Source organism: Cottoperca gobio, chromosome 15, assembly GCF_900634415.1.
Source record: "Cottoperca gobio chromosome 15, fCotGob3.1, whole genome shotgun sequence".
Lineage (NCBI taxonomy): Eukaryota > Metazoa > Chordata > Actinopteri > Perciformes > Bovichtidae > Cottoperca > Cottoperca gobio.
This window is the reverse complement of record NC_041369.1, coordinates 22,231,564-22,254,254: the sequence shown is the minus strand read 5'-3', so window position 1 is coordinate 22,254,254 and position 22,691 is coordinate 22,231,564. Positions and strand designations below refer to the sequence as shown.

At 42.2% G+C, this 22,691-nt stretch overlaps 3 protein-coding genes across 3 annotated transcripts in view; all 3 read right to left on the bottom strand.

The window, feature by feature from the left end:
- The window catches only part of plcb1 (phospholipase C beta 1), a 27,543-nt gene extending 24,074 nt beyond the window's left edge, over window positions 1-3,469 (bottom strand). Inside the window, exons 1-2 of the mRNA XM_029450189.1 lie at window positions 2,954-3,469; window positions 215-292 (exon numbers count right to left, since the gene is read on the bottom strand). Coding sequence (XP_029306049.1) covers window positions 215-292; window positions 2,954-3,052 — 177 coding nt within the window. The 5' untranslated portion in view covers window positions 3,053-3,469. The remainder of the gene's footprint in view (window positions 1-214; window positions 293-2,953) is intronic.
- Window positions 3,470-9,501: 6,032 nt separating this feature from the next.
- On the bottom strand, window positions 9,502-14,487 carry crls1 (cardiolipin synthase 1). The gene is made up of 7 exons (XM_029450169.1): window positions 13,892-14,487; window positions 13,095-13,232; window positions 12,669-12,798; window positions 12,432-12,517; window positions 12,227-12,295; window positions 11,086-11,177; window positions 9,502-9,975 (listed from the first exon to the last, which is right to left on the bottom strand). The coding sequence occupies exons 1-7, from the start codon at window positions 14,345-14,347 to the stop codon at window positions 9,882-9,884; spliced, it is 1,065 nt and encodes a 354-aa protein (XP_029306029.1). The 5' UTR covers window positions 14,348-14,487; the 3' UTR covers window positions 9,502-9,881.
- A 75-nt stretch (window positions 14,488-14,562) lies between these two features.
- Window positions 14,563-22,477, bottom strand: mcm8 (minichromosome maintenance 8 homologous recombination repair factor). The gene is made up of 21 exons (XM_029450254.1): window positions 22,464-22,477; window positions 21,735-21,820; window positions 21,491-21,556; window positions 21,288-21,370; window positions 21,010-21,159; window positions 20,657-20,754; window positions 20,374-20,572; window positions 20,123-20,208; window positions 19,578-19,723; window positions 19,254-19,328; window positions 19,018-19,153; window positions 18,886-18,916; window positions 18,601-18,738; window positions 18,391-18,451; window positions 18,194-18,274; window positions 17,630-17,825; window positions 17,294-17,507; window positions 17,007-17,216; window positions 16,801-16,877; window positions 16,406-16,595; window positions 14,563-16,056 (listed from the first exon to the last, which is right to left on the bottom strand). The coding sequence occupies exons 1-21, from the start codon at window positions 22,475-22,477 to the stop codon at window positions 15,964-15,966; spliced, it is 2,430 nt and encodes an 809-aa protein (XP_029306114.1). The 3' UTR covers window positions 14,563-15,963.
- Window positions 22,478-22,691: the final 214 nt, after the last annotated feature.

Sequence of the window (22,691 nt, the reverse complement as noted above, 5' to 3'; positions counted from 1 at the left end):
AATGGAAATGTCACTAAACTAGTAACCGACACTCTTCTACTGTAGAGTGCATACCATGAGAGGATAGGTAATCCATAGTTATACTAATAAGTACTTAGTCTCTGACTCGTGTCGGACCCAAGTCCCAAATTTAGATTTAAACATTTAACTAAATGTGCTCCTCATCATCCGGCTCGTTGACAAGACAGGTGTACACGTTGTGCGTGCGCTCCACCTTGTTCTGGTCGGTCCAGTAGAGGTAGAATCCATGTGGGTCCACGTGCAGAGTCACTGGATTCACGGTGGACAGATCCTGCAGAGAAAGACGTGAAACAATCACGACGACAGCGGAAGAAAACATTTCCTAAACTGTACAATGCACTCAAAGAAACAACAACAATCTATCAAAGAACATTAGTGGCACTAGAAACGTCCACTTTACGCTTTAAAGCCGACCTCGCGATGAACGTGTCATTGTTCATCACGTCTGTTACGCGACACCTGCCAGTGGTGCAAACAAAGTGATGCTGATTCACTCCAGACTCAACCTTTAAATGTGCTTATTCAAAAGGGAACATTGAGAGACACGAAATACAACAAACTAAAGTTCAGTTGTCATGACATCCAACTATTGTCCCTGTTGCCACGGTAACCCACCACGACAGTTTGTAATTGGCTGCAGGTGGAGATCGGGCCGCGCAGCTGTTTGAAAAGCTTTCGCACTTTGTGTGAAGCTTCAGCTGATGTGGAGGAAAGAGATTAAAGCAGGAAAGCCAGAGACGCACTGATGCACAGAAGTTATTAGAGGTAGGAAAGTAGTTTAAACTGGCGTTACAACGTTCCTAAAGTATCTCATTACAATCTTCATATAGCATATATATATATATAATATATAATAAGAGATCGACAGAAACACTCGGCTGCTAAGTTTATAATTAATTAACAGTTAAAGTCCTTCTTCAGCCTCTCTCATATGGAGATTTGCTGATTTATATCATATTGAAGTGAATATCTTTTAAAACATTAAACATTAAAATACCTTTATCATTTAAAGATCACCTTGGACATTTAAAAAAAGTCATTTCTGGCATTTCATAGCCCAAATAATTAATCTATTAATCTAAAAAACACTCGGCAGATTATTCAATCATGAATTGGTAGTTGCGGCCCAAATAGAACACACACACACACACACACACACACACACACACACACACACACACACACACACACACACACACACACACACACACACACACACACACACACAGGTTAGGGAAAGATGATTGTCAAGACAAATGAATAACTGTTGAGGAATAGTGAAAGTAATCCAACTGACACATTCGGTTCTTGCAGGATTGTTGTCATGATGAAGAGAAGCACCGATGAAGAGAAGCACTGATGAAGAGAAGCACTGATGAAGAGAAGCACTGATGAAGAGAAGCACTGATGAAGAGAAGCGAGCCTTTCTCTTCTCTTCTTTCTCATGTTGGCTCGTTTGAATGTTTTAAGATGTTGGAGGAAGGAACTAATGGTGTCATATTTGTGGAGGGGACAGTGTTGTAGCTGTGTGCAGAGTAAAATGGAGCTTTTTGTAATTAACGTTGGGATTATTCACACGTACAGATACGTCTACGGGCTGCAGAAAGCACATTTGGTGAACAGCGTCGAGGCAGAAGCTCAGCTGGGAAACAGCTGGAATATGTGTAACGACGTCGGAGCTCGTAAAGTTCTGTATATTTCTTTGCATGTGTTTTTCAAAAAGGTCGTGGATTCTGCTGTCGGAGCTGCTTTCCTCATAAATAGTGCAGCCGGCATTCAAAAGAATAAAAACTAAAAGAAAAAGATCGTTAACGAGCTCCCTGGTTATCACACGTCGGCATGGCAACCAATTCTATTTTTCATAAAAAACCCAGCTTTACATGTTCAGAAAATACACACACACACACACACACACACACACACACACACACACACACACACACACACACACACACACACAGTTCAATCATTGTAAACAGAGTCAACATTATATTGAATTAACTCTTCCGTAAGTATGATTCATCACACAACATGGCTCAATGCATTGATTTACACACGCACGCACACACACACACACACACACACACACACACACACACACACACACACACACACACACACACACACACACACACATCAGATCTGCTTAGGTGGTGGTAGCCATGCCAGTTACCATGGCAACCGGACAGCACGTTTCTCATTGTCAGAGATCCGTACTTCAGCATACCAACACACACACACACACACACACACACACACACGCACACACACACGCACACACACACACACACACACGCACACACACATGCACACACGACAATATTAGAGGAGTTCTGCATGTGTGTGTCTTATACATATTCAAATTTACACACACACACACACACACACACACACACACACACACACACACACACACACACACACACACACACACACACACATACACACACTGTAAATTCCATACCAACAGGTGACAATAAAGAAACTGACTATAGCGCTTCACTCTCTCTCTCTCTCTCTCTCTCTCTCACTCACACACACACACACACACACACACACACACACACACACACACACACACACACACACACACATGCACATGCACATGCACACACACACACACACACACACACACTCTTCTGTCTTTCTTTCTTGCTGGCGTCTAATCCACAGGTACTTACTGCCAAAGCTCAATCAACAAATGATCAGTAAACACATCTGACATTGTGGCACATCTCCTCCTCTTCCTCTTCCTCCTCCTCATCCTCTCTCTACAATTTAATTCAACTGGTTAATGATAATATTCTGACATTACCAAAATATATGCACATATTACAAAAAACAGAAAATACCCCCAAAACAAAATGAAAAAGCTACATTTTAAAAGCCGTTTTTTCTTCTGTTGGTGCTGAAGGAAGATCAGTCTCCTTACCTCGTCCCATTTAATGAAGTTGCTTCCGTTCTTCAGTGTTTGGGAGACGGAGGGAGGCTGGAGTTTCAATGCATGGACCCCCGGCTGAGCGCTCGCCATGGCTTCACACACATCAACACACACACACACACACACACACACACACACACACACACTGGAAGATGCTCAGACTCTTGGATGCTGCATCTCTGTCATGTCCGAGTCCAAACTCCTCAGAAGTCAGGCAGAGACGCTCAGCCGCAGCAGCATCCTCTCCTCTTCAGATCCTGTCCTGTGTTGGTTGCACTTGTCTTTCTCTTCACTCTTTTTTAAAATGTCAGTCCTTCTCTCTCCTCTTTCTCTCTGCTCTGTGTCTTCTTCCTCTCTCCTCTCTCTCCTTATCTCTCCCTCCCTCTGTGTGTCTCCCCCTCTCTCCTCTGTTGGTGCTGCATCTCACAGAGAGACAGACTGAAACAGATGCCTTCGTGGGAGACAGGATACGCGTGTGTGTGTGTTTGTGTGTGTGTGTGTGCGTGCGTGCACTGCCTCCACAAATTGACTCATCGGCGACATGCGCACAACCGCAGCTTCCCACAGATGGGGGAGGGATAAGAGAGGGAGAGCAGGAGCGACAGGGAGAGATAGAGAGAAAGAAAGAAAAGAGTGGGAGAGATGGAGAGAAATGAAAAGAGAAGAAGAGGAGAGAGGAAGACGAGCTAGTGGGAGAAGAGGGAAAGAGAGTATGTAGTGCAGCGAGATACAGACCAAAATGATGGTCAAATGAGGCCACTTTTAAATATACATTGGCAAAAGTATGTACGACACTGACCATCTATATAAGATTCTCATTACTGAAGCGAGCGCATCAATCTGCTGCTATAACGGTCTCTGCTCTTCTGGTTCCACACGTTCTGGTTCATATTTTGGGAGCTGGCTGCAGGGATTTGCTGTTGGCCAGCTTTAGTGAGATTTGGCACCGATGTGCGGCGATAAAGCCGGGCTTGCAGTCCGCGTTGGTGTCGGGTGGAGTTGAGGTCAGGGCTCTGCAGGCCAGTGAGCTCTCTCCACTCCGAACTGGGAAAAGGTTTCTTTCTTTTTTTATCTCTTCAGGGTTGTTGGTGCAGATGATGCTGCTCATACTAAACCTCCTTTTGTGCTTTTGACAGTGATCGGTCTTCGTGCACTCTTTGTTTCTCTTGCTTTGTAAATAAAATCACACAATAAACATTTACTGTTAAAAACTGTCTCGTGTTTTAACTTGCATCCGACGAAGTGACAGAAAACGGCAAATCATTTGTTGTTCAGGAAAATATATTCAAAGATATTAATGATGCATTCACATAATTCTAATTATTGGCACATAATAAAACAATTAATAATAATGAAACTATTGGCTCTGGTGTTACTTTTATGCTGTAACATAATGATCATCCTACTTTTACCTAACAATATAGCGTACTTAAAAAAAAGACACAAATTGGAATTAGATTTCTCTTTTGTTTACAAACACAAGTAATTATAACAGAGGAAGAGGAGAGTGGGCGAGATTAATAACTGAGTATTGGAACAATATTGTATAAAAAGACAGAAACAGTAACAGTTTTAGTGCCGGCAGAGTCCAGTAAATAAGAGAACATGGTTTATGTACGCGTGTGGTGATAATGTGCTGTAATATCTGCCGCTGCGTGTTGTGCTTAACAATAATCTGTCATGTCTTCTGTCAAACATGTCGTCAAGTGTTAGTGACATCACGGGGACGTCTGCTGATGCACGGACCTCTCGACAGTATGCAGGGAACGTAGTCACAGTAACATCTGTGGATTATTCAGACACAAAGATAAAAACAGAAATTATTATTTTATTACCAAAGCTGTCAGAGAATTTGAATGAATTGTTTGAGTACTTTCCAAACACTAAACTCAATAATATATGCACTTATCCTCCTTCTCTTCCAAACCCCTGCGATGGATTAAAGCATCTTTAAACACACAACACACACGCAACACACACGCAACACACTCGCATGCAGGAAAATATTGATTTCCACATACACACTTCACATACAACACATTCTGCCAATGCCATAGTATGACCCTGTAATCTACACACACACACACACACATTATAATACACACACTCTTACAGCCTGCAGCCTCCTACACACTTACACTTTCATGCATAAAAAGAAACATGCAGAAAGTCATGTTGCCATGATACTGTTCATATCTGATCCTGTTACTCTGAAAGAAAAATGTGACGAAAAATATCCACATTTCTTTAAAACAAACTTCTACACCAAACGCTGAAGGCAGAGACGCGGTGAGGTGAGACGGAGGAGCTTCCACAGAAGGTTTGCACACAGGAAGACAGAGATGTGGATAATGAGAGACTCACGAGTGGCTCTTATATCTATTAGGATCAGCAACACCTCATTAAAGCGTTTAGACAAGACAAGCTGTGCACCAGATTCATCCCCAGTTTGATCTTCCCATCTTTAACAGAACAACATTCATTGTAAAAGGTGCAGATTGTTTCAAATTGGTTTTCCTCCCCCCCCCCCCCCCCCCCCCTCACACATCCAACATGTGTTCCTTGCTGCAAGAAGAAACTGTTTATAATAACTAACAATACAGAAGGACCTTCTGCACCAGAGACAGCTGCTGACACAAAGCGAGAGAGAGCAGGTAGATACTGTGCGTCTGTGCAAAGAGTTTTTCTTTTTCTGTCTGGAATTTGATTTTGTTTTAAAGAATAGACAAAAAAGCAGAAATGTTGCCAGATTGTGAACAAACAGAGACAATCATGTGATTCATTCTAAACAAGACTAAATGTAAAACTCATTATCGTTTTGATTTCTGCACAACTCGCTGTAAACGTTCCTTTTAAATTCCTTCTACTTGTTTGTATAACTGCGTTTGTTTACCACCTGTGTCACCGTCTGACTGAACGTGTTGTCAGAAACAAATACATTCAATAAAAACTTTATTTAAAAATGTCCCTTCAACAATTTGTTTGCTAAATTGCCGCCATAACCAGCAGAAACAACGTTTCACACACATTTACTGACACACAAGACTCAAGACACTCCTACTGCCCACACACTGGCACTCACACAGACAGAGGCGCACACGTGCACACACACACACACACACACACACACACACATAAACAGGCACATGTGTTAACACACACACACACGCACACAGTTGCACACACACCCAGTCTTTACCAGCAGATCTCCGTGCTGGGCTTATATAAGGGAGAGTGGGAGGCTGAGAGCTATTTCAGGACCAGAAAAGACGCAAGTGTGCATGTGTGCGAGCGTGTGTGTGTGTGTGTGTGCATGGCTGTAGTTCCCATACAGATTTGCATTGGTGCTGCTGTGTAGGCCTGCTGTAAGGACTATGAGGACTCTGATTCAGTGGGTTTCATAACCAGTGAAGTTTGAAGTGAAGTTTGGTTCAGAACCTCTGGCAGCTCAGCGTCTCTGTGCCTACGATGCACTCAGTCACACCTGCACACACATTGAACAGGGAGCGATCCCACAGAGCAACTGGGAAAAGCCTAAATGTTTACTTGTTGTATCCACAGACATGTGAAGTGCATGTCCATTATTGATGGAAATAGACGTGTCTCGATATACCCGTCTTCTATCACATTATATATAGTTTTGACGATATGTATATATCATATTGGCCATATTATACTGCGGTGGAAATCTCAGGTATTCCTTATATGATGAAATAAAGCAGGGCTCTAGGGTTAAGGCAATGTTGAGAGATCTCCTCAAATATTAAATGGATTAGATGAAGTTTCAAAGTGCACGACCAAAACACTCAGTCAAGTGGAAAGGAAGCAGGAATCCCACACAGGTCGCTCAGGTAAGATGTTGCCGTGTTAGATCAGGTGATCAACACTCTGCAGAACGATTGGTTAGCAGAGGTCAGGGCTGAATTAGATCTGTGGAGAAACAGAGCTTTCTTTAGCTCTGAGAGACGCGTTGACTCACTTGATGCAGGACTGACTGCAGCAGTGAGCGGTAGCCGGAGGGCCGAGCTGACATGAGCGCACAGATCCAAAGTTTGTCCTTGTTAGTGTGATTCAGCCTGTCTGTGGGTTCTGGAGAGCCGGGGCTGTGAAGTGTGAAGGCACATTTGGCTGCTCTCGCCTCCATCACTAAATCATCTGTATCACTGTTGTACTTTAAAACCAAACCGCATGTTCTCCAAACAAGGACGGCGTCTGGAGATCCAACGCTCGTCTTCAGGTGTCTCGTCAAAACATAGAAGCACAATTATGTTGCGTGATATCAACGCAGGAGCGCCTGCAGCCTGCAGCTTCTCTCACTGCGTCACTGGTATGGAGCATTTCAGTAACTCAATAAAGCTGGGAGGATATTGACTAACACCACGACTGTTACTCTGCAGGAGCTGATCAGTCACACACATACTCAAGACCTTTAACTACGAACATTATGAGAGCAAGCTGAACACATTGTGTTCCTGCCACTTCATTTGTATTTAAGTTTGTGTGCATCTCCTCAACACATACTGCAGCTTCACAAACATTAGTTTATATTAAACGCTTCATTAAAAGACCCGTCAATCAATCTTGTGCTCAAATGTTTGGTGCTAAATGAGAAAAGAATATTTTACTGCATGTTTAATAGATGAGAGACCTTAATGCTGGTGAAGGAATGAACCCGATATGAAAGCATCTTCAGAGGTTCTTCCATCTAGTGGTTGAGAAAGGTAGTGATTCATTTAATCTGAGAGTATAATATTGTTTTATTGCTGTCATCTATAGTGTAATTATATTATTTTATTACACAACTTGATTTAATTGATATTTTTAAGGGGGTTTAAAAGAAACTTGGCAGGTTTGATTGCTATTCTCGATCACGCATTAATAATTAAATCTGCACAAGCTGTCGGACTTTTACATGCATCTACTCGAATATCAAGAGTGTGAGGGCAGAACATGTTTCTGAATATGAATAAGAACATTTACATAAAGAGCAAAGAGAGAAGAATTGACTCTTAAGTCAGTCACCAAAAAGTTTTACATTTTATTTTAATTTAAAAAGTCTCTCCTGATGTCCTATAATAGTAATAGTTATATTTATTTATTCCAGTTTCTATTCATCCATCAATCCTTTGCACTTTACTTTCCGAACAAATCACTTTGAAGACACGGAACAATATCTGTCAATCATGATCCATGCAGCTGGGTACAGTACGAGTTCACCACAGAGCTGAGAGCTGTGATTTATTTTAAGCTCTCCTCTCGGAGGCAACTACTAATTAAAGAGCTTTCCCCAAACACGACATGAGAAGCCTGTGGGGCATCATCCAGATTACACACTTCCCAGTCTCACTTCTCAAATATGGACTTAAGTAACCGTCTAATACAATTTAATAAAAAGCACCAGAACTTCTTTAAGCACTCGTTTAACGAGCGTAGGTATCAATTTGTTCCCAGTGATGATTATCTCATTTTAGAAGGAGACGCAAGATAATGAGCAGACATCCCACACGAGGCCACGAAAACAACTCTGCACGCGCCTGGCACAGCTTTACCCGAGCGGTGCAGAGCGTCGCTGGCAGAGAAGAGGAAGAGTTGAAGAGGAAGAGTTGAAGAGGTTACGCAGCGACGTTTCCCTCATCACTTTCTTTCTGGAGGGGAAATAAGCAGCGGAGTCAGATGCAGTACAATCGCCAGAGGAGTGTTTAGGCTTATTAAGACTGGGAGAAGTTGAAAGGAGCATTGCGGTATTTGTGATTTGTTTATTAATCATACTAGAGAGAGCAGGGGACACGCAGAGGATTCAGTGTGCTGCACCTGAGACACACACACACACACACACACACAGCTGAGCTCAAACAAGACTTTATCTAATGCTTTGTAGCGTGCACACATTATGTTTTGCAGATTTTGTCTTGTTTAATATTATTTTAAATTGAGGTTTGACTGTTGATGCAAGAACATGTGATAGTTTTAGAGACAAATGTGCCAAATTTAGCCTAAAAACCTTTTAATTTAATATAAAGAAATCTCCCAGAGAAATCGATACCAGGGCTGCTGCAAACTAACGATTGATTAATCTATTCATCTTCTTTTTCAGTCTATAAAGTGTCAGAAACGAGGATTCTTAGTTCCCCGACCCCAAGGTGAGGTCTGTAGTACCCGACCATGATGATATTTAAAGTGCTATAAACACATAGCAGTAAATTGTAGGTATTTCTTGCCAGAACAATTGCTATTAATTGATAAATGAACTAATAGCATAATAGTTTCTGCTCTACTGAATCGAGTTAATCATTTCCAGCTCTAGCATTATGATTTCATTTAAACTCCAACCGGATCAGGACCGGGAGGCGTGCGGCTCCTGTGCAGCATGTCATCGCATTTTTATACCCGCTTCTTAATCCTCCGATTGCTGATTTCAAAATGGATAAACTGTCACATTTGTGTCTCAGAAGATTAAAAATGTGTATTTTCTCCGTGAAGAAAAGCCGGCCCTGCAGTCACGTGCACAACACGTGCACAACACACGCAGACAAACCAAATCTGATTTTCTTTTTTTAATCATAAATCATTGGTTTACAAAACTGACAATCATGTTGCAAAACATAGAAGCTCTTACCAGTCTTAACATAGTGTGTGTGTGTGTGTGTGTGTGTGTGTGTGTGTGTGTGTGTGTGTGAGATCTATATCCGTGTGCCTCTAGTCGACAGCCAGTCCAGGTGCGGCGCTGCCGTCAGGCGTCTTTGTAGTGTTGCAGTAAACCATCTGCGGCCTCGCTTGGTTTCGGGATGTCACGGCTACTTGGGGTTTCAGACCTCCGGGCGATTATCCATCTGTCTGTCTGACTTTAGCCAAGGTCGATCTGCCGCGGCGGCTATTCGCTGCTTCTGCTCCGCTTCCTTGGCGTTTCCAGGTGTGGTTGTCATGGTGATCGGGTGTTCAGCTCCTTGACGGTCTTGCGGCCGTAGTGCCAGTAGCTATAACCCGACGCTGCCGTGGTCACCGCCGTAACATACCTGCAATGTGACACGTGCAGTCATTCAAACATCTGATGGAATTTATTTTAGATGCTAACAGCTTTAATTAAAATTATGTAAAATCTGGACATTAGTGCCATCTCCCCCCCCCCCCCCTGCTAGTGCCAAGAAAAACACTGTGGCAGAAGCACAATATAAAACTTTAAAATATAAAGGGTTTGGAAAAATCATATTATGCGTTATTACTATTATTATTATTATTATTATTATTCTACATGAAACGGGCTTTGAACCAAGATTTTGCCAAAAGAATCTGGACTGCAGAGACGTCTGTGTTTTAACCGCTGAGGTCAATAAAGAGGTCAAGGGAGACGACCAGGAATGTGAAGCAAGGGGAGTAAACCAGCTGAAGGGCCACAGGGGCCCATTGTGGATCTCATGCTTTCAACATGTGGCTCTGATCGTTTAAAACATCTACAACAATGGTGATGAACGTGGTTTCAGGAGGTCGTTAAGTACGGCACAGATACGGAAACTAGGCATGATGTCCAATGTTATTTTATATTATTTTAATTCTGCTATTTTAATTCTGCTATTTTATATTATTTTAATTCTGCTATTTTATATTATTTTAATTCTGCTATTTTAATACTATTGTTATAATGGTGCTTCAGACTCATGGACATCTTCACTGTGATTATTGTTCTGTAAATGTTCTTATTCTAATCTTCTACTAATTGTTATGTTTCTGCTGTGAAGCACTTTGTGCTGCAGGTCTTGTATGAAAGGTGCTATACAAATAAAGCTATAATTATTATTACAAACTTACTTTAAAAAAAAAATACATTATACCCATGCCTGTTGTTGTGTAGATTAGTTCAGTCTGCTGAGTTTGTATACACATGTAGGTTACTGTGACACAATAAAAGAGTTCTGAGTCTCTGCTCCAACTCACTCGGTTGTAGATTGAATGAGTCAGCGCACTTACCCTCAACAAACAGCATTTATGTGCTTGACAGAGATGAAACCATTTGCGCACAATAAACATGTTTCATTGTGACCACTACACTGAAAAGGAAAGTGCATTATGGATATTAAAGTGGATGACACCTGCGTGTGTATGCATGATACAGAGTGGGGGGGGTTTACCATAGGCCCTGCAGCAGGACGCTGTCTGTATACTGGAAGACAGGAGCAGCCAGAGAGGACGCAACCAGAAGGAGCTGGATGGCGGTGTTCACCTAACGAAACACACACAGTCAGAATAATAACAATATAAATGTCTCTCATTCACAGACTACCTGCGTCTCCAACACGGGACGTTTGGCTCATTATCTTTGTGGAGCTGTTGCGCATGTGACAAGAGTTGTGGCTGGTTCCAAGAACAAAACAACACTTATTGGCAGCTGAAAAACAAACTGCTGCCAGCCTCCATTTTTCCAGGTATCAAAATAAATTATGCAGAATTGGTAGCTGAGCCATGAAGGAGCGTTTTGTGAATGTTTAACGTGTACGTTTGTGCACAACATATATCTGCATACATATTACAGCGTTTCACATTCCAAGTATAACGATGAATGAAATTACTTTTCGCAGTTTTAAAGCTGTTGGTTTGGTTTCTTTCCTGACTGAAGTGTTTACACGCCAGAAGATTTACATGTGCAGCAATAATCAGTTAAATTGGATCACACAGTAAATTTGATTTGATTGTAAACAGCTGAAATTCTGCAATAACAGTTTTTCAGTTTCTGCATCTGGTAACTGTCATGCACAGGTTGTATAGACAGATATATATATATAATTATTAAATTGTATTATATAAACACACACACATACACATATATAATACAATGTAATAATAATAATAATCATATATAATATATATATATTTTTATACACACACACACACACACACACATATATAATAATAATAATCATATATAATATATATATATATATATTTTCATACACACACACACATAATAATAATAATCATATATAATATATATTTTCATACACACACACACACACACACACACACACACACACACACACACACACACTAAAATGTAATAATAATCATGCATAATATTATATCCTGTTCATTGTTGATAAATCTTTATCTCCACTTTTGTAGAGAAATGTACAAAATGTTCCGAGTCCAGTGCACAGTGAGAGTGGGTGGTTGTGTGTGTGAGTGTGTGTGTGTGTGTGTGTGTGTGTGTGTGTGTGTGTGTGTGTGTGTGTGTGTGTGTGTGTGTGTGTGTGTGTGTGTGTGTGTGTGTGTCACCTTGCTGAAGAGTGTGGGCTTGAGCTGTGCTGTGGTGTAGCAGGGGTTAAAAAACTTGCTAAGGGTCACCTTGAGGAAAGAGAGGGAGAAAGTACATTGTAATCCGGAGTTTAACAATTCATCTTTTTACTTCCTGGCAGGTCCAATCATTGCAGCGTACATTTAGTGAAAGTGTGTGTGTGGAGTGAAAGGTAGCGTGTCTCACCGGTGGAGGTACAGTCTTGTATCTAACCCAGAAGACAGCAGCTATCAAACCAATGTCTCTGGAAATCACTAGAGCTGTGAGAAGAGCTACAACAGAATAAACAGAATCATCTTGTAACACATTGCAACACAACGTAAAGAAATGCAGCTTTTTAACTCCACTGCTGATCGTTCTCTTAAATACTGAGATGAAGAGTACAAGGAGGAGCAGAAACAAGACATGCAAACTGTACAGTACCTGGTATAAGTTCAGCATAGGTGAGACTGACATATAAAATACTGATGAGAATCTTATCAGCCAATGGATCGAGAGCGCTGCCCAACGCAGACTTCTGAGAGGGCCACGTTCTGGCAATGTAACCATCCAGCTGAGTCAGAGAGAAGCAGGAACAAAGACATTTTAATAACAGCTTTTTAAGGTCTAAATGCAGGAAGTTACAATCATGGCCCAGAGTCAAGGCCCCCCCCCTTCTTGATTACTACATGAATCTATCGACCATGTCTGGGATGTCCTGATATTTAAGAAACATAAGTGTGTAGTGTGTTTTGTAATGTGGCTGGGTTAATGAGCAGAAAGTAAATGTAAGTAAAATGCTTAAAACCTTTAAGAAATGTGCAAATAAACTGCAGTGCGTGTGTGTGTGTGTGTGTGTGTGTGTATTACCAGGTCAGTAGCTCCAGCCAGAGTGAACAGAGCGAGACTGAGGTGAAAGTGCTGCTGGATGATCAGATGACCCAAGAACGGAGCCAGCAGAATCCGACACACACACAGGAAGTTGGGGATCGTCCAAGGGTTCTCGTACTGCGGACAGACAGACGAGATACACGTGTCACTCCAGAGACAGAGATCCAACACAGCGTGAACACCAACACAGAAAGATAAATACAATAAATATCTTCTAAAATAAATTACATTTGTTGTTCCTGGAATCTTTGAGTCTGATATAAATATTAATATTCCTAAATTACAATAAACTGATGACATATCAGCGACTGGGAAAATACAAAACAAACATTAAAGAACTTGAACTGTCTTTATATTAACCTTAATACTACTTATGCTGCTTTAACCTTCTACATTACAGAATTAAATAATGTGCTTTATTGGCGCCACTTAATGACAGCTACTAGTTGCTATTATATCGGATTATACACACACACACACACACTCATCGTTATGATCCCTGACCAGCAACAATAACATGCTCATTGCACATTATGCAACAGTATATGCTATAATATATACATACACATATACATATACAGTATATACATCATTATAATGCAGACAGGACGTTCTGCTGCAACATGAGCACATTCTGCAGAGAACATGTGAATGCAAAGCTTGTACTTTGCATTAGTATTACGTTGTTGCATAGCGACGGGTTTGAAGACATGTGTCGCATTACACACACACACACACACACACACACACACACACGTCAGGCAGCTGTTACTCACCAGCTCTTTGAACTTGAAGAGCCCGTGCCCCGGTAGCGGACTGTCTTCTTTCCGGTCCGTCGCCGGGGAGCTGTCCGGTGTCTCCTTGATCTTTCCGGTGCACAGCCCACGAGCTTTGGGTGACAGCAAACACCGGAAACTGTCCACCGACCTCTCACGACCTCCTGGGTGCAGGAGAACAGATCCTTGCGCGTGCCAAGGTGTCGCTTTTACCTGCTGGAAGACGCCACTCCAGCACGCGACGCGGCTGTCAGTCCCGTTGACTCTGAAGAGCCACGAGCCGCTAACCGGTGACAGCTTCAACCTCGAGCAGTCGGTGACAGGTGTGTGTCGGTGCCGCCATGAAGCGGGCTCGAGCCGACTTGCATCAGCACAACGCGCAGACACCAGGCAGCGAACATTTGCCGCGTTACGACACAGCGGCGCAGAAACCCCCCGAAAACACATCATCATCATCTTCTTCACCTCAGTTACCGACCAGCTGGTCTCGTGCGGTCTGTCCCCGTTTTCATGACTAAGTTTCAGACTCTGACGGTCAGAGCCCACGGAGCACCAGCTCCCACCAGTAGGCTGCCATGTTGCCGTAAACTGACACCGCGCGCGGCGTCGTAAACTCACCAGTGACGCTTTAGTTGACGGTGCTTTTATTTTGAAAAGTAAATGATCATATTCACAAATTATAAATCCGCAAAAGAAAGGAACCATATCAAATAGCTTTGACACAATTACAACCCAATAAACATTTCTGGAGCTTTGCTTTAAATACAAAAAGTTAATATTTATTGTGTTTTGGTATTTTAATATTAAACAAAACGTTTTACAGGAAATTAATTTATTAACTGAATGTGTAATATTAACCAATAAAGTGCATACCATACCATACAAAAACAGAAACAATAGACGGTACAGAACATTTGTGTAAACAAAGACAAAAATAAGCAAATATTGAACACTTGCGAGGCTTCAGATCAACACCAGGCGCTCGAGGCCGATTCAATATTTGAGAAAATTGATGTATGTGAATATAATGGCGGCTTAATACCACATCAAAACAAGTCTGCATTATAGGTGGGGAAGGTAATATCAGCGCAGTCAAACGTTTAACAAGCTTCCTGTCTCTGTTATTGCAGAACAGTGACTTCTTAAATATGGTACATTTGAAATGTTATTAACAAAAAGTCTTTCTAGAACAAAGTCACCTGTAGAAAACAAAACGTATAAAAACAACTCTCGACAGTGAGGTAGTATACTCGCCTTCGTATTTATCTCCCCCTCTCTGACGTTCAGAACATTGTTGAAGACCAACCGTACCATGAAATATTTTAAAAACTAAATTGAGCAACAGCCAGAGTTTAAGTTTAAGACTGAGGTGCACGTTTTTGGTGGGGAAAATTTAAGTTTTTCAATAAGAAATAGTCATTTTGGACAATTATTTTTACCATATCTGTGTCCAAAGCTCGAGCAGATGATACATTCACTCAGTTATGATTTTACATTTCTTCGGTGGTGCCCAAAACAGCTCCGGTGCTGCACCTAAGCCTTGGCTACAACTGTTAGTCACATATCAATAGTCCCTGTGTACTGTAAACATACATGTACACTGAAAGCAAAGTGTACCTGACTATTAGGGTTTTTAAATTAAAAGGTTTGTATATCTGTATTAAGATAATGGTATTTGTGACACATCACATCATTGAAGAGTCCCATTTTAACTGATGCAAGTACAGCCAAATCACATCATACCATGTTTAGTTTTTCATGTTTCATGTGCAAATAAATGACTTTCAGCAGATTAGTTTCTATTCTGGAGTCAGTTCCTCTTTCTAGCAGGAACGTGTGCTCATGCAGGAAACTGTGGCTGCTGTGTGGTCCAGCAGAGAGATGAAGTTTCAGTACTTAGTCAGTTGTGGTCTCTTCCAAAGGTTACATAGCAGTCTGCTGGTTGGTGGTTTGGTGACGGTGGTCTGGATAATGGGTCCCCCATCAAGTTGTCTTTCAGTTCATCTGAACACTGACTTTGCAGTGAAGTCAGCAGGAAGCAGCAGGTGTGTCTTCTGAGTGTGTTGCAGTGATCAGACAGTCTGCAGCTGGTACAGCTTGGCTCCTTTCTTCAGCAGGAAACCCTGTTCATTCAGGGAACTCACCAGACTTTCAAAATCCATCACCTGGAAGAGATCAACCAATGACTTTATAAATCATCCAGCATGCACACAATAAGTGTTTTAAGTGTACCAACAGGTATTTAACAGCGATTCATGGCCTGAATTACTGAGCATGTTTTTTATCCAACAGAAATCTCACTTCACGATCACCCCTCCATCTCTTTCTGTAATTCCATCTCGTCTTCCTTTGTCGAGGGACTTCGACTGCATTATGAGATGTAGACACCCGAATGATTGTTGACATTCAAACTTTAATATTGTGAAGTCTTAACGCTTCTTAACCCTCTTGAGCTTTCATGTGTATACATCTGACCTACTGCTAATATGTTTTTATTAAGTGCATCTCATTCACCTTGATGTTCAGTCTGTCAGCCATAGATCGAAGCGTCTGTAGGTCAAACTGCTTCTGATTGGTCCTCTGAGCGTGTAAGTGCAGCGCGTTGACCAGTCGTTTTGCAGCGCTGCGCTGACTCATGCCTGCTCCGAGCTGAGAGCGCTTAAAATCCAGATTTCCCAGACCATCAGAATATGTATCAGCCAGACTGCAGAACAACATCGCAGCAGGAAACAGAGAGCATTACATTTATGGACAGGACATTAATACGAATAAGCAAATTGAAAATCTTTACATTTGGAAGAGTTGGTCGGACAAAACAAGTTATTTCCCCAACATCACATTTGTCTTTAGGAAATTGTGATTGTACTTTATTTTCTCGCTTTTGTTGGTTGCAGCCCTTGTAGTGTCACCTGTGTTTCATGATCTCCACCACATCGTCAGCGTCACTCTTGGTAGCCGTCTCTCTGAGCTCCAACCTGGCTCTCGCCTGCAGACACACAGTTAACCACATCAGGGAAGATGTTAGTTAGAAACTACAGCAGAACAAATGTTATTTAGTATCTTAAACCACCACGTTGTTCTGATGGGTGAATACACCACACATTAATAAAGCTACCTCGGTTAGTCGAATCAAAGACTCGAGCTGTCGTGTGGTGATGGGGGTGGAATCAGCAGAGTGTGCCTGAGATCGCAGTGACAGGTAGAATTCCTGAATGGTCTCTGCTGCTTCAGGAGAAAGCGAGGGATGGACATACTGACGAGCGTAGGTGATATACTTCCTCAGCAAAGACACTGGGAGGGGGTCTGTGCTTTCGCCTGCAGGGATCTTGACAAAGACACACACATGTTGCATAAATGCAAATGACTTTTGATACTGTGAGTGTGGTATTTTCTCTTTTTTACCTGCAATCGTTGAGACAGCGGCATGTCTGAGTGTTCTAGCAGGATGGAGGTCTCGAATTCACTGTTAGCTCTGGTGACTGTGGCGCTGCTGGTTCTTCCTTTTCCTAACCTGTTCGCCATGACGTATTCTGACAGGTGGCGATCATGTGACTCATCCGGGATGTCCAGGAGGAGGAAGATAACGTCAAATCGAGAGAGAAGCGCTGAGCCCATTCTAAAGACAAGAATACACACAAGTAAAGCACTTGTGTATTTACACAGATATGCAGTAATATCCTCCTGCAGTTGCTAAAACCCACAATCAATACCGACTGACTGACTGACGAGCTGACTTACTTCAGATTTTCAGAAACAGTCTTGCCTCTGTTGTAATGTCCTCCAATGGGGTTCGCAGCAGCTACGACCGACGTCCTGGCAGGCAGAGAGGAAACTATTCCAGCCTTAGCCAGACTCACTGACTGCTGCTCCATGGCTTCTAGCAGAGCCTGCTGCTGGTGGCCCAACTTATCAAACTCATCAATGCAGCACACACCTACAGAGACAGAGAAGAGGAGGAGGAGGAGGAGACGAAGAGGTCGAGGAAGAAAAAAACAAAGACGAGAAACAAGCAGGAGTGAGAGAAAAAGGGAGATTGTGTTTTCTTTGCAGCCCAATAGGGAGTGAGAGAGAACACTTTGTGGAAAGCATGAGATCACTTTCTGTTTTTAAATTCCTCTGCGAGTTGAGAAGTACATACATTTCTACCGTCTTCTCTTTTTAGAGTTGGGCACAATATTTAGTCAAAGATGACTTCAAACAAATACTCATGACTAGTGTGAGGACCTCAAGGCTACATAATACATCAATATACATTAAGCACAAATACACTTTTTAAACCAGTGTTTCTACTCTCATTCCCACCTTGGTCAGCCAGCACCAAGGCTCCGGCCTCCAGAGCAAAGTCCCCTGTTCCCGGGTCTCGGGATAAACTCACTGTTAGTCCTAAAAAAAGACCCCATCAAATATTAAATTCCCAACTTGATTATGTTGCAGCAGATCTGCAGAGTGTAATCACCATCTGCATCATGTACATAGAGTAGGACTTGAAGACAATTCACCTGTGGTGCTTGTGCTGTTGCCACATACATAGATTCCTCTGGGGGCCACGTTGCACACGGCCTACACGAAGAATATAAAGTAATGTATTAAGTTTACATTGACACAGTTGCTGCTTCACATCACAGACACAGAAAGTAAACAGCATTACAACCTCAGGGACAGATTAACAAAACAACATTGTTCAAAGTGTAGTGTGTTTTCTGTGTTACCTGCAACATCTGACTCTTCCCCAGCCCGGGGTCTCCCACCATCAGGATGTGGGGGTCTCCTCTAACCGGGACGCTGTTCTTGCCTGTGTGTTTCTGTCTGCCTCCGAACAACGCCAGGACCAGAGCAGCTTTCACCAGCTTGGGACAAAACACAGGATGAACTTTGATCTTTTTTGACATTTCAAGATGACAGAAAGTGTTTGTCGGGTGTGATGACTGTTCAACCAAATCTCAAGTATCCCTTTGTAACCGGTGATGAAGATGTTGGTGTTCTGCACAACTCACCAGGTGGCCGTAGATGACAGGACACAAAGACCTGGAAGAGGAGAGAAGATCAGAGTGTTGTGTACTTTAATATGAGTTAACAGAACAGAGACTGAAAGTCTACAAACGGTAGAGGTGTGATATATATCTTACTGTACTAGAAGTCTCAGCAGGTCGGGCTGTGCCTGGATCTCCTGGATGGCGTACAGCTCCTTCAGACTGAACTCCTCCCCTCCAGAGCGATCTTCAAGAGACCCTCTTGACCCTTGACTTGACTTGGACTGCTGACCTACACATTAAGAAGAAATGACAGCATATTGCTCCGTTACATAAATAACAAAAGACAACGGCTCTGCATAGTTTAAGTCCAAACACACAAGCGTCAGTACCTTTAGTATTGCTGACTGAAGTGGCGTCAAGGTAGAGGAGGAACATACACTGATCCTTGTTCCCCCGGGAACTGCCTGCAAATAATAAGAGTGTGTTATGTGTGTGTGTGTGTGTGTGTAACCACTGTGACTGTTGTTGTGAAGGCAGGACGGCACTTCTTACTCATTTCCAGAATGATTAAATATAAGCTTATTGTTCAAACTGTATATTTACAGATATAGTTAATAGATTTTATTTATCACTTACTGTCAGTAAAAAACAAAAGCTTAGTGTAAACTTAACCTCCCACACTGGTTAGAATGTGTGTGTGTGTGTGTGTGTACCATCGTTGGTCACTCTAACTATCCCGGTCACAGTGACTGTGTCTCCGGGGACGCCGCTGTCACAGAGGTCGGAGGTCAGGTGACACTCCACGGTGCGCGGGATTCGTCCAGTCTCCCTCTGCTCTCCGCCCATCAACTCCTGCACCCTGAAATGACACAAACAATAACTTAAATGAAGTATCTCATTAGTGACTTAAGATTAGAGATGTGCTGCATTTTTGCATTTGAATATGTTCTGAGAAAAGATGAGACTCTCACAATACTCCAGTTGTTAGTAGATGCCCTGCTTTGTTCACTGGTTCTGATCAGAGCAACAGCTACGTATAAACATATCGTCTCGGTTCTGATTGGAGCAGCTCTCATGTAAGCAGCTGTTCTGAATTTAAACGGTGCCTCCTCTTACTTATGATCAGAAAGCTGAACTTCAAAAGATCTTTCTCAGACCACAGCTGGAGCACACACATTACATTCTGCAACTCAGAACTGCAAACCAGAGTTTTAGTTTTTCACTGCTGATCGTTCAATTGTGCACATGATATACTTACTTGATGATCTGCCAGTCCACAGTGTGAGTAAGAGGGGAACTCCTGCAGGGGGCGAAGGAACGACTGCGACAATCAGGCTGAATGCACTAGGGGATAAAAGACACGTATATATACACTCATTAAAAATGTCAAAGATGGTTACGCGTTTGTACACTGAAAGGAAATGTTATGCATGTATACAGTATTATTTGTGTATACTAAGGAGTGGAAACAGTACAGACAAGGTGTTGCAGTAAAAGGTGAGTGTGTACTTTGGTAGGTGTAGCATATTTCCCGTGCTGCAGTGGCAGAGACTGTGTCCGCGAGCAGCCGAGGCACCTGAAGGCCATCCTGGTACACAGAGGTCTGATAGTGCTCACTCTGACCACTGTTCCCCTCACACACACCAGACGTCCAAACACACTGGCACGCAGCGTCCGCAACGCAGTCAGCGGTTCATAGTTATACAGCCTGTGGAGGATTCACACAAATAAAGTCATCTTCATTCATGGTGTATACTTTAGGTCTCTAGTAAAGGCAAACTGATCGCAATACCTTGCGCTAATGTGAGGGATGTTGATGATTGGTGTAGCGACAGGAAGCTCTTCCCCTTGAAGCTCAGCAGCCTGTTTCTCCAAATCTATAGTCAACACCTGGAAAAAACACACACACACAATTCAATTTCCAGATTTGTAGTTTTTAGATTTAAAGAGAATTGCAAAAATAATGACAGATAATGTGAAAAATGACACGGCAAAAAATCATTTTCAGCTTTAATCTTGTTTTATTAGAGGGCTTAGAGTACTTATAAACGATGCACATGCATGGTATGTATACATTCTGAAAGGTTGTAACTTGCAGATGACAACATACTGTGTGTGTGTGTGTGTGTGTGTGTGTGTGTGTACCTGATGAATGGCCACTCCCAAACAGTTGAGAATCACCTCTGGCTGTTCCTTCAGCTCGGTGGTCAGATCAGGAAGTGCGTCATGCACGGCTTTGTTGCCCGTCAGGTCTGCATAATCCACCAGAACACTGCCCTGACGCTCAATCTCATCCTGTGCACAAACACACAACAACTGACCTTTTTACTGACATAGCAAACATTTATAAATCAGGACAAAAAGGGGAAAAGTTCTCATTGAAATGCATGTCATAGACAGATTACACACGCAGACTCACTGACCTTGTCATATAGTTCAATCTTGGAAGTGAAATATTTCTCAAACACTTTGATCTTCTCCACACTAGGTGAGCTCTCTATGAAGCCTGCACATACAAAGTCATGAAGACACATCACAGACACAGAAAAAGCCACATCATCATGACCATTATATGTAACCCATGTCTACAGCATGCATGATCAGAGAGCTATACACACTCACGTACCATCTGTGAAGTAGAGTGTCCATCCTTTGTACGGACACAAGACATCCAGAGTAGCCTGACAAAGGACTGAAGAGGCAGACTGGAAGTTAGGATTGTAAAATATGACACATCTTGTTGCAGCTTTGTATGCACAATTTTATTTTCAATTGATAAAATATAAGAACATTAGATTCTAGTGTTTAATTAGTCTTCATCTCATTAAAAGTGGATTGTTGGATAAAATGGAAAAGCAAATCAAACTTACCTCTCTGGCTGCTGAAGGTATTGTTTTCTGAACCGCCACCTCCACCTCTCCACCCTCCACCTCCTGATGAACCTCTTCCTCCTCCTCTCCATGGTCTACTCCTCCATCCTCCCCCACCACCACCACCACTACCACCACCCCCACCTCCTCTCCATCCACTTCCTCCTCCTCTCCATCCACCATTACCACTGCCGCCTCCTCTCCACCCACCATTACCACTGCCTCCTCCTCCTCCTCTCCATCCTCCTCTCCCACCCCTCCATGAGCCTCTCCTGGATTCTTCTCCACTCATTATTTTCCTAAAATAAAGCAAGAAGGAGGAACAGCAAAGTACAAAGCAAAGTTGTTTCTTTTCTTTGAGTTGTTTCAGTCAAATATTTCACAAGCATGCAGGAGTATTGAATGTAAACCAAAATAGAAATGATGAAAACGTCTTTGTCCACTTCTTTGTAAATGAAAAGAAAACAGTTTTAAAGTGTTATGCATCACGCATGTGTAACAAGTGCAATACCAAAATAGATTATTAGCCCCATTTTTATATTTCTATACACAGTATAACATTTAAATGTTCGCTTTCATTGTGTTGCATGTTGCTCTGAGTAACATTAACGTACTGCCCAAATAAACTGTCGAGTAAAGTTAACTTTATCACCATTCCTGTTTTCACCGCACCAAACTCCATTAAAAAAACTGCGAATTTAGTGCAAACCCATACGGTCTATGTCGCACCGTGTCAGCAACATGTCTAACGTTACCATGAACAGGCTGAATTAAACTCTTAAAATAAAGACTTTAACAAATACAAACCACGTTACATTTCGGCATACACATGGTCTGCTAAACAGTTATTTATATCAGATAATTACGAAAGTTTATAATTCAACCGTTTAGAGTTTAGCTAACGGTAACTGACGTTAACGTTAGGAACGGTAGTTTGTACTAGCCGTTACTACCCAT